The sequence below is a fragment of the Eucyclogobius newberryi genome, unplaced genomic scaffold (genome assembly GCF_026437365.1).
Source record: "Eucyclogobius newberryi isolate DKJ021-1_F unplaced genomic scaffold, fEucNew1.0.hap1 SCAF_9, whole genome shotgun sequence".
Taxonomy (NCBI): Eukaryota; Metazoa; Chordata; class Actinopteri; order Gobiiformes; family Gobiidae; genus Eucyclogobius; species Eucyclogobius newberryi.
Window position 1 is genome coordinate 30,245,787 of NW_027316532.1, and position 12,133 is coordinate 30,257,919.

At 40.9% G+C, this 12,133-nt stretch overlaps 1 protein-coding gene across 1 annotated transcript; it reads left to right on the forward strand.

Moving 5' to 3' along the window:
* The first annotated feature begins 2,738 nt into the window (after nucleotides 1-2,738).
* On the forward strand, nucleotides 2,739-11,127 carry LOC140354409 (vitellogenin-1-like). The gene is made up of 30 exons (XM_072439409.1): nucleotides 2,739-2,894; nucleotides 3,215-3,463; nucleotides 3,612-3,773; nucleotides 3,962-4,110; nucleotides 4,191-4,341; nucleotides 4,410-4,733; nucleotides 4,816-4,950; nucleotides 5,040-5,258; nucleotides 5,328-5,536; nucleotides 5,624-5,715; nucleotides 5,788-5,912; nucleotides 5,987-6,088; nucleotides 6,162-6,281; nucleotides 6,361-6,550; nucleotides 6,634-6,721; nucleotides 6,896-7,084; nucleotides 7,153-7,258; nucleotides 7,596-7,800; nucleotides 8,063-8,544; nucleotides 8,709-8,753; nucleotides 8,840-8,902; nucleotides 8,977-9,183; nucleotides 9,259-9,401; nucleotides 9,473-9,608; nucleotides 9,685-9,799; nucleotides 9,885-10,065; nucleotides 10,137-10,398; nucleotides 10,485-10,650; nucleotides 10,729-10,884; nucleotides 10,966-11,127. The coding sequence occupies exons 2-30, from the start codon at nucleotides 3,380-3,382 to the stop codon at nucleotides 11,061-11,063; spliced, it is 4,704 nt and encodes a 1,567-aa protein (XP_072295510.1). The 5' UTR covers nucleotides 2,739-2,894; nucleotides 3,215-3,379; the 3' UTR covers nucleotides 11,064-11,127.
* Nucleotides 11,128-12,133: the final 1,006 nt, after the last annotated feature.

The following is a 12,133-nucleotide window of genomic DNA, read 5'->3' on the forward strand; positions in this document are numbered from 1 at the left end:
GAAGCCCCAAAACGGCATCCATTTCTATACATTTGTGTTGCTCATGTTTCTCGTATGCCGATAAACACTTTGTATTGTAGCTGGGGTTGTGGTCCTTGTTAGTGAAAAGTCATATTGAGATTTGGAACCTCATCTTTAGGATAGTTCCAGCCTCTGTGGCCTTATGTATGAGTAGTCTGGCTTAATAATATAAGATAATTTTTTTTTCTTAGTGTATGTGCAGGTTCTTCTGTCCTGTTCTGATAGAGCTGCTTTATGCACTCTAATACATGAGTCTTCAATATGTCGTTTAAACAGCCTCACAAACACCAGGCTTTCATCAGGACGCCTGAACATGCATTTTATCATGTATTTATGATGATATACTATATTAGGACAGTTCTGAGATGAAGAGACTGCGCCCATCTGGGTGTGCATCACTGAAACTGCACTTCATAGTTACATTTTTGTCAAATAAAAGGTTGTAGCCTAGAGCTTGGGTCATATAGCACTCCGTTATGACTTCAAGTCATATTTATCCACAGTTGTCCTACCTCTTTAGTAAGATTAATCAATTGTGGTTTCTTTTCTAAAAGTGTGCCTATCCTTGCTATGTCAGATGGGAAAATGTGGAGTTTAAACACATGCTGCTGCTGCTGCTGGTGATTGGTAATTTTGAAATTCCTCTCAAACGTTTTAATTGGGGTCCCAAAAGGATGTCTAGAAAATAATGTATGTAAATTCATAATAAACAATCAGAGAGACTGTTTTTTAAGGTCAGAAATGTTTGTGTTTTCAAGGAATAGATCCAGAAGCATTCTCTTATATTCTCTTTTAGGAACTTTTCTGACTCCACCTTTTATAGATATTTTAATGTGTTCAAGGCAAGCTAGGCTAATATTAAACTCTGAGGTCCACTATAAGTCCAGCTTCTTTACAAGAGCCTGCCTTTTTTGAGGTTGCCAGTTTTGATGATATTTTTCACCATTTGCAAACCCATCACTTGCAAGCGCTTTATAAAATGAATTGTTGATTTTTCTAGCAAAGCTTCTTAGTAGGCTACACTGTCACATTTTAATATGCCCTGGTTCTTCTTAAGCCTTTCCTTATACATACTGTGTAACAAATTAGATTTGATTGTCCATTTTCAGATGTTTAGATTTTTGGTATGCTTGAGGTTTACAGTTTATCTCTACAAACCTTTTGGTGATACTTCCTCCATTGAGTGGATTCAGTTTGAGTCTCATTTTATCATTGGTGCAGCCCATAATTTTGCAGCTAATATTCTGTTGGCTTCCATATTGGTCTTGGAAGCCACACTCTGGTCACTAACTACAACCTCTGATGCCAGTGCCAAAATGTCATGTAAAGTGCTGTGAAGTCCAGTGATGTTGTGTAAACCTGGTTGCGATGACCATAACAAACAAAGTGAGCACACATCTGCGGTCAGAGTGCCCCTAAACTTTGAGATTTCACCATCACACAACAAAGTCAGGTATGGCATGTCTCCCCAATGCACATATATATTTAAATACAGTTTATGACATTATTTATATTAATATTACTATAATGATAATATTTTAATAATACGTTATGTTTTTATTGTGATTTTAAAGCAACATTTCCTGTTATGTAAAGCAATTTGAATTACTTTGTTTATGAATTGTGCTCTACAAATCAATTAGGACTTTCACATTATTGCAAAAAATACAAAGACAAAATACATTATAGACATTAACTCTTTTATAACCATCACTGATGATTGAGGCCGGGACAAACCCAAGACTTTTGAGGGTCGAGACCCAAGTCAAGACATGACTTGGTATCGTCACCTCAACCACAAAGGATTTCCTCTGCTGTTTATCCACCACCACAAAGTCTGGATGGTTTGCCATTACCATTCTGTCAGTCTGCATCTGGAAGTCACACAAGATCTTGGCTCGGTCATTCTCTACCACCTTTGGGGTTTCCAGTCCATACTACGCACAGATGTTCCTGTACACTATGCCAGCCACTTGGTTATGGTGCTCCATGTATGATTTCCCTTCCAGCATCTTATACTGCCTACACCTTGGTGTGGTAGATCATATATATCTACCACACCAAGGATATATCTATATATATATATATATATATATATATATATATATATATATATATATATATATTATATGTATATAGATAGATAGATATATAGATATAGATAGATATATATATTCGGAAAGGAGTAGAGGTTGAACACCTATAAACTTACTTATCGTATCATGTCAGGTGACCCTATCCTACTTCTACATAGATGCCAACAGTTTGTCTCTGATCAAAGCTATTGATCTAGTGCATGTGTGACTGTTACCACATTTGGGGTTGTTATGACCTGTTTGATGAAGTCTCGTCAGCACATTTTCCTTTTAAAAAGCAGAGCAGGTGTTTGCACATCCTCACAACCCGCTCAGCCATGAGAGTCGTTGTACTAGCCCTGGCTCTAGCCCTTGTGGGTAAGTTGCACTGGAACTCTTATTTTATGGTTATACTTTATTGATTAATATAGACTCATTTTTTAACCAACCATATATTTGATCTTTAAAAGTTTATGATTTTTTTTAAATCCTAAATTAGTAACATTTTCTAACACTAATGTATTATTTTCTTTCCATTTTAAGCTGGCCAGCACTCAAACTTAGGTAAGTCATATTCATTCAGAACAAAGTGCAAATTACTGTAGATTGCTTCCATAAATATCAATGTAATGAAATGTACTTTCAGCTCCTAATTTTGCTCCTGGAAACACCTACGTGTATGAGTACGAGGCCAAAATACTGGGTGGTCTGCCTGAGCAGAACCTGGCCAGGGCCGGACTGAAACTCTCCAGTCGAGTCAAAATCAGTGTTGCCCAAGAAAATGTCCTCCTGCTTCAGGTAAATCATGAGAAACAAATGGGACACAATAAATAGGAGAGAAACAATGCAGGGAGAGTATGGTTGAATAAATGTGAGTATAACAAAGAAAACGAGATGTGGACACTGAGGTTTCTGAAGACGAATGGTTGTGGAGGTGCTGCTGCTGCACCGGAAATGACAGGATGAGAGTACCTTTACTGCACATGAATGAATTTAGAGGTGATTGGTTCTGAGGCAAAGATTAAAAAGCCTCATTAGCTAATAACCACCACAGAAAGCAAGTGAAAGAGGTAGGAATTGATTGCATTTTTTTCATGTTGTCTGTTTTTGCATTGCAGCTTGAAAACCCTCAGATCTTCGAGTACAGTGATGTTTGGCCGAAGAATTCTTTCAGCCAAATTCGCCTCCGTGCGGACCTGGAAGCTCACCTCAAAACTCCCATCAAGTTCAGATACAACAATGGGACTGTGAGGGAGATCCTAGCCCCCGAGAGTGTCCCCACAATGGTGCTCAACATCTACAGAGGCATCCTCAACATCTTCCAGCTGAACATCAAAAAGACACAGAACATCTATGATCTGCAGGAGGTCAGTTAAAACTAATGGTGGAACAAGAAAACTGTCATCTGAACTCAATTACTCAGTTTAGGTCAAACTACAAACACAAAAATGGCTTTATTACACAACACAGCTGAAACCCTCATCCATACCAACCTTTTTGACATTTATTTTACAGGAGGGAGCTCAGGGCGTGTGCAAGACCCAGTATGCCATCACAGAGAACGAAAAGACTGAGCGCATCCTTTTGACCAAGAGCAGGAATCTGAACCAATGTCAGGAAAAGGTCATAAAGGACATCGGGTTGGCATACACTAAGACATCCCAAAAATACCAAGAGGTAAGTCCACACAGTTTAGATAACTATCTATATTATAATCTATTGTCTGTTATCTAAGTAGCTTCAACTCAATCCTTTTTTGGTTGCAACCAGAACAACTATTTTATGTCTGAATACAGACAACCGAAATAAACATATTCCTTCATGTGCACTATGCATGTAAAGCCACTGAGAACATCTCTTTGCAGCATTCTAAGAGCCTGAGGGGAACCACAGGATACATCTACAAACTGAAGCTAGTCCCAGGCGGTTCCAACATCGAGGAGGCATCTGGAAATGAAGACATTCAGTTCACACCTTTTAATGAGCTGAACGGTGCTGCCTCCATGCAGACTATGTATGACTATACTGACTTGTTTAGCAATCACAGGGTCGGACTAGATAAAGTAACCTTTAAAACTATTTGTCATTTTCTAGACAACGCCTGGTTTTCATTCAGATGGAAAACGCCCCTATTGTCCCCATCAGTGCTGAGTACCGTCATCGTGGTTCTCTGAAGTACGAGTTCTCCACTGAGCTCAAGCAGACTCCTATCAGGATCTTCAAGATGAAACAAACACAGGAACAGGTACAGATTTCTTTTTTAAACAGCTGACTCAAAACACTGTGGGTCTTTCACTTGTCTTGTGTTTGTAGATTCCTGAGGTCCTGAACCACCTGGTGGTTAATAACAGAGACAAAGTACATGAGGATGCTCCTCTGAAGTTTTTGGAGCTGATCCAGCTGCTGCGTGCTTCCGACATTACCCAACTGCGCAACCTGTTGACTACCCACAGCACATCTGCTGAAAGGCGACAGTGGTTGATGGACGCCATCCCCAACATTGGAACTAAGGATGCTTTTGAGATTGTCATGGCTGAGGTTCTGAAGAGAGAGCTGAGTGTTCCCGAAGCAGCTCAGGTTTTGATTGGAACTCTGCACATGCTGGAGCCAAACAGTGAGAACATCCAGAAGGTTTGGGTAAGTGGGCGGGGAGCGTGGTCTGTGTCATAAATCATCTACTAGAGAAAGTAACATTTCCCATGGCTGATATGTTCTTCAGAGCCACATTGAGCAGCTCTCACAAAAACAAGAACCCTATGATCAAGTTGTGCGCAAGTCTCTGCTCCTTGGCTATGGCAGCATCATCCACAGACACTGTGCTGAGAAGACTGAGTGCCATGATCGAGACATTCAGGTAGACTTACACAAACGTTTCAACTCTATTTATATTATTTCAACTAAAAATAATGCTTATACATATTATTAATGATGTCATTTCCACAGCGCATCCAGGTGCATTTTGACAGGGCCTTTGCACAGCAAAATACAGAGGAACTTGTTCTGTTGGCTAAAGTTTTGGCTAATGCTGCTCATCCTTGGGGCTACAAAGCTATCACAAAGCTCTTGCCAATTCATGGCACTGCTGGTCATAAACTGCCCAAGAGAGTTCACATTGAAGCCATCCTGGCCCTGAGAGGCATTGCCAAACTGAAGACGAAAGAGGTGACTCATCTAGCATTTATAATTATTTATTGAAGAAAAGTGCTCTTAACTGTTGTTTTGCTCAATAAGGTCCAGAACCAGGCTCTGCAGCTGTACATGGACAAAACTCTGGATTCTGAGCTGCGTATGCTTGCTGTCATGGCACTCTTTGAAACCCAGCCTTCAATGGCTGTGGTGACCAATGTTGTCAATGTTATCAAGTCTGACTCCAGTCTGCCAGTGACAAGCTTTACATACTCTCTCATCAAGTCTCTGTCCAGAAGCATGGACCCCTCAGTGTAAGAGTGATTTTCCCAGTCACAACATCTATTTAAGGACATTGCCAAATACACGTCAGAGCACTCACAGGAATGCTTCTGTTACAGGGCTTCTGTGTCTAATGTAGCTCTCAGACTCTTGGGCCAAAGGAGACTGAACATTAAGCTGAGCAAGGCTTTACACGTGGACTACAACAGCCGTAAGACCTGTTTGTTCATTATGTTTTAGGTATTGGTCGGGCTCATTTCATTTAACTGAACAATTTTATCAGATCCTCTGATGCTTGGTGCTGCTGCAAGTATTTATTACATCAACAACGCTGCTACCATCCTCCCCAAAACCATCGTAGCTAAGACCAGTGCTTACTTTGCTGGAGCTGCTGCTGATGTTTTTGAGGTAAAATTACAAAACATGTCTTTACTTTTGTAGTTTGTGGTACATGTTAGTTAAGCAAGTAAACTTCTGCACAGATTGGAGTCAGAAGTGAAGGATTCCAGGAGCAATTCCTGAAAAGCGAAGTCTCTGATGTCTCTGATGACAGAACAACTAAGATGAAGCGCATCCTAAAGGCTGTAAGAAGATTATTTTAAACTAGCCAAAAACAGAAGCAGCAAAGTATAAAATAATGCTTTCTTTTGTCAACAGCTCTCAAACTGGAAGTCTATGCCAATCAGCAAAATGCTGGGCTCTGCATACATCAAGGTTCTGGGACAGGAAATAGCTTTTGTTGATATTGACAAGCAGGTCATTGAGCAGGCAATTAAGGTACCATTGCACTTCTCTTCTGATTTGTTGCTCAGAGTTTTTAATAAAGTCCTTATATTGTCATCACCTGTCTTTGCAGATTTCCTCAGAGATAGACTTCAAAGAATATGGCATGAACGCCCTCCGCTCCTTGTTCCACAGTGGTATCTCCGCACGCTTTGTCAAGGCAATGCTTCCCTCTGAAATCAGGCGCATCATGCCCACTGCCGCAGGTCTGCCCATGGAGCTCGCCCTCTACACTGTTGCTGTCACTGTAGCAGATGCCCATGGTAAGTTAGGGGGAAGGAAGGAAACTAAATTACTGAAATAAACTGTATATATAGAGCCTATATATTGAAACACTGCTTTGCAGTCAAATTCCAAGCCAACGTGCCCCAGGACTTCCAGATTTCTGACATTCTGAAGGGAAAGACTCACATTGAGACTGATATCAAGCCAAGGTAATATATGCAATTGATACATGGCATTTCACCTGCATGAAGTATTTAAGCATTTAGTTCTTTCATTGCTTTTTATTGTCACTCTGCCCTCTGTGCAGCACTTTAAAATGTGTTCTATGAATACAAAGATTGCATTTGGATCTATTATTTTTCTTATACTATTCTTTTTTCCAGCATTGCCCTCAACACATTTGCTGTGATGGGAGTGAACACTGACATGGTTCAGGCCGCCATGGTCTCCAGAGCCAGGGTCAAGGTCAACGTGCCCAGCAAAATCTCTGCTTCTTTGGACTTTGTTGAGAACAACTTTAAGATCAGTGCTCTTCCAGTTAGCCTCCCTGAAAATGTTGCGGCTGCTGTTGAGTAAGTTTACCTTTACAAATACACACTTTACTCAATAATATGTGAGACTCATTTGTGTATGTTTACAGTGTTGAGACTATGGCCATTGCAAAACAAGCCAACAGGATGACGCCTCTGATTCCCGAAAACGCTTCTTCCATGGTTTCAGCATCTTCATCTATTCACTCCTCCAGTGTAAGTGTTTAAATCCATGTTTTACAGCGGTTAACAAACCTTTCCCACCAAGCCTCACCCAACACCTGGGTGGCCTTTGGCCTTCTGAGTATCACCAAGTCCGTAACACAACTGTTCCGTGTCTAAATAATGTCTGAACATGGTCTAAAATAAATAAAATGCACCATTGCTAGATTCATTTTTAATAGGACTAACCCTAAAAGGTGTAAAGAAGTAAAAGGAAATCTAAAGGAAAGGTTAAAAACACCTAAAGCATAGAGGGATTGGTGTATAGTTTTAGACTGATTTTGTCGATCGCAAATATGTTTGAATTAGGATGTGTGGCTTTTTGTTTCAGTCCAGGGATGTGCAGGATAACAAGCAAGTTCAGGACAAGCCAGTTTCCCAGACAAGGGCTTCCCGATTTAACAAGAAGTTCTGCACCGATTCTTTGGGACTGAGAAGCTGCCTCAACGTCATCTCTCACAATGCCAGGTTCCTCAGAGATTCTGCTTTCTACAGACTGGCTGGAAAGCACCTTGTTCGCCTTTCTCTCAAACAATGTACGCAAAAAACACAAACACAGCTTTACCTCTTTGTAGTCTCATGAATCAGTGTTGTCACCTCTATCAACATTGCACGACTCAATTGTTATAACATTGTCAGGCTAAAATTACCCTTTCAACCTACTTGTAGAGGATTAAAGTTCTGTTTTACTTTCATAAACTTGCAATTGTTTGAACTTAGAAGAATTTTTGAGTAAAAATAAATGAACAAGCTGCTTGAAGTTAAATTTCATAACATTATTAATGTTCATGTTTTTAGCTGAAAGTGAAGTTGTCGACAAGTGGGAAATGGAACTCCAACTCGGCCCCAAGGGCGCAGAGAAGCTGATCAAAAGTATCAACTTGAACATGGAGGAGATCCCAGAGGGCACGCCTATTCTGTCCAAGCTCAAGAAATTCCTGGATCCAGCTTTGAAAAACTACACCTCCTCCAGCAGCTCCTCCAGCAGCTCCTCCAGCAGCTCCAGGTCTGGGCATCGCAACAGTCGTTCCTCCTCCTCATCATCATCCAAGTCTCAAATTGCTGGCAAAGTCATCCGTGCCATGGGCAAAATCCTCGGTAACCACAAGAGCAGCAGCAGCAGCAGCAGCAGCAGCAGAAGCCACCGCCACCAACAACAACAACAACAACAACAACAACAACAACAACACCGCCACAAGAGCCACAGGTCCACTGTGTCCAGCCTGTCCTCTCTGTTCAGCTCTAGCTCCAGCTCTTCTCGCTCTGTTCCCAATTCTCAGGTGAAGACATTTTATATATTTTTATGTTTTATGTGAACCTTCATGATAAAGGGAGTGAGCTGTTGACAGTTTTAAACAGGTGATATGGTGTAGACACGGGGAAAAAGATATTACTGAGTTTATTTTAGTCCGTTTTAATTTTACATCTCTCTTTTTCTTACCAGCGCATGGATTCTCGTCACAAATTCCAACCACAACATCAGAAGAGGGTATGTTAACCAATGTCTAATCATTATTTACTTTAAAATAAGTCAAGTTTGTAATTTTATTCCAAACTGAATGATCTATTTTGCAGACATCTAAGCGTCATTCAGGATCTGCCTCATCTGGAAGAACCTTGGAGGACATCAGAGCACAGGTATAATCATTTGTTTATTCATTTCTTTACATTTTGAATTCAAATAAGTTACTCCTACTTCTTTTTGTCCATAGAACAAATTCCTTGGCGATTCCGTTCCCACAGTTTTTGTACTCATCCTTCGTGCTGTCAGAGCTAACAACAAGCCACTGGCCTATCAGATTGCTGCCTATGATGACAGAGATAACCACAGGATTCAGATGATCATGGCAGCCCTCGAGTCTGAGGACAACTGGAGGCTCTGTGCTGATGCCATGGAACTTAGCAAGAACAAAGTTGCTGTAAGAAATTACAATAATAAGAGATGATGCTCAGCTTGGATCTAATGGTTAAACTATTTATGCTCCTCTTAACAGGCTAAAATTTCTTGGGGAGAAAAGTGCAGGACCTATGAAACCACAATCACAGCTGAGACTGGCCTGGCAGAAAACAAGGTGGCAGCTCGCATGAGAGTGGCTTGGAAGCGACTTCCCTCTTCTGTTGTCAAAAACATCAAAATGTAAGTTCATGTACACATACTTGTGAAAAGACAAAATCCAGCCTTTATAAATTAACACATTTATTTTGTAGGATCTACGAGCACATCCTTGCTCCTTACTTGTCCAGTGTCAATCTGCAAAAGAGATCAGATAAGAACAAGCAGATTTCTGTGACTGCTGTTATTGAATCTGAGAAAGTGCTCGACCTCATTTTCAAATCACCATCAGTAAGGCCATTTTTAAAGGTTCAATCTCTTTGATTCCTATACATTGTATGATACATATATTTTCTTGTTCATACAGTATATCTACAGACGTAATGTGCCTCTTCCTGTTTCAATCCATAATCTGAATGACCTGCTGCCATATGATGACTTGCAAGACAATGTTCACCATGTGCTGGCAAAGACTACTGGAGGTAATGCTTGGCATGGCAAAATATTGAAATACTTTATACAGTTTATCGGCACAAAATTAACTCCATTTTTGTCATCTTTGTTCAGCTGAGTGCCGTTTTCAGCAGGGGCAGCTTACTACTTTCAGCAACAAGCAATACGAGAACTACATGCCAAATTCTTGCTACCAGCTGCTGGCTCAGGATTGCACTGATAAGCTTAAATTCATCGTTTTGCTGAAGAAGGACAGTGCAAACCGTTACATGGTCAATGTAAAGATTGGCACAAAGTAAGAATATGGAAAGGCGATGCATAAATGTATGAGGAGAATAAACTAATATATTGTAATTTATCTTTAAGGGATATTGACATGTTCCTTGATGGAGAAAGACCAGCTGTTATGATCAACGGAAAGGAAATTTCCAGAGAGAGCCTGCCATACGTGAAAGGTCTGAGCTCTCACATTTACTTTTATCATAATAATGAGTTCATACATAGTTATTTACAAACTGTAAACGTTCCCATAGATTCAGTTCGTATTGAGCTGAAGAACAACAAGCTGGTTCTCTACGCTAAAGCATTTGATCTGACTGAACTCCACTTCAGCAACATGGATGTTCAGGTACTTTTTGTTTATTTTTTTATATATATTTACAGCTATTTAGAATCGGTATGTTGTTAAATCTCATAAATCCTTTTTCTATCAAGCTCTATGTTTCGGATTCATTGAGAAACCAAGTCTGTGGTCTCTGCGGCCAAGCCAATGGAGATAAGAAAAACGATTACCGCTTGCCCAATGGCCGTGTTACTGAGAACCCCATCAGCTTTGCCCATGCCTGGACTCTGTCTTCCCAGAGCTGCAGTGATGAGACAGGTAAGAGAACAGTGGGCCACAATGACCAGACTTAACATTTATTCAGACTATGGTAATGTGAGGATTTTTCTATACCAGGTTGCCGTTTGAACCACGAGTCCATTGAGAGAACCTTTGACGTCCGTGGTGTGCAGTCTAAATGTGTCTCTGTTGACACTGTGCTGCGCTGTAGGCCCGGCTGCACTGCCACTAAAACCGCCATGAACAGTGTGGGCTTCCACTGCAGGCCCGTCGGTGAGTGTCCCGACAGCACAGCAGCAACACTGAACCACAGAGGCCAAATGTACTGATATTGTTGATCTTTGTTTTGTGCAGGTGACAGCCCGGTCTCAGATATCCATGAGCGCAGCATCGACGTAACCAAGTCTGTTGAAACCCATCTGGACTGCAGTTGCACTGCTCAGTGCTCTTAGATTCTTGTCCCCTTTTTGTCTATGTGTACATTTTATTAAATGAATTTAGGCATCTCAAAAGACATACCAAGGCTGTTTGATATTTTCTTTCTGTGGCAAAAATATTTCACATGATATATATGCTTAAAACACCAACACTTTAGACAAAAACTTGACATTAGTTTACACCTTTTAGGCTGGAGGCTTTTGTAGTAAAAACAGTTTACAATCAACAATTAGTCACTGTCTACAGTTGTTATACCAGTTTCAACCAATTACACACCTTATGTGTTGCTCCTGTCCAGAAGATCATCACCAGTCTGAGTTCATCTACATGCTGCCTCGATGTGTTATCCACCAGATTTCTAAAGTCTGTGCTGAACAGTTTACTAGCACTACCCTAAACTGGTTAAGGTCCTATCTGGAAGACAGGAAGTACTTTGTTGAAATTGGTAGCTGTGTCTCAGACCACATGACCCTGACCTGTGGAGTGCCCCAAGGGTCAGTCCTGGGTCCCCTTCTGTTCAACCTCTACATGCTGCCGTTAGGTCAGTTGATACGCAGTGAAAATGTGTCCTATCACAATTATGCAGACGACACTCAGATCAATGTCTCACTGTCGGCAGGTGAATATGGACCAGTAGATTCACTCTGTCGCTGCATCCAACAGATCAGTGTGTGGATGCAAAACAACTTTCTCCAGCTGAACTCAGACAAGACTGAAATAATCGTTTTTGGCCACAGAAACAAAGAGAAAGTGTTAGTAGTCGCCTCCAGAGTCTCGCCCTAAAACCTACAAACCAAATTAGAAATCTGGGGGTAATAATGGACTCAGACTTGAACTTTAATAGCCACGTCAAATCAATAACATCAGCAGCTTTTTACCATCTAAAAACATTGCCAAAATCAAAAATATATTGTCAAAACCAGACTTGGAGAGACTTATCCATGCGTTTGTCTCCAGTAGATTAGACTACTGTAACGGCCTGCTCACTGGCCTCTCCAAACGAGTTGTAAAACAGCTGCAGTACATCCAGAACGCTGCTGCTCGGGTCCTGACTAGAACCAGGAAGTACGATCACATTAGTCCT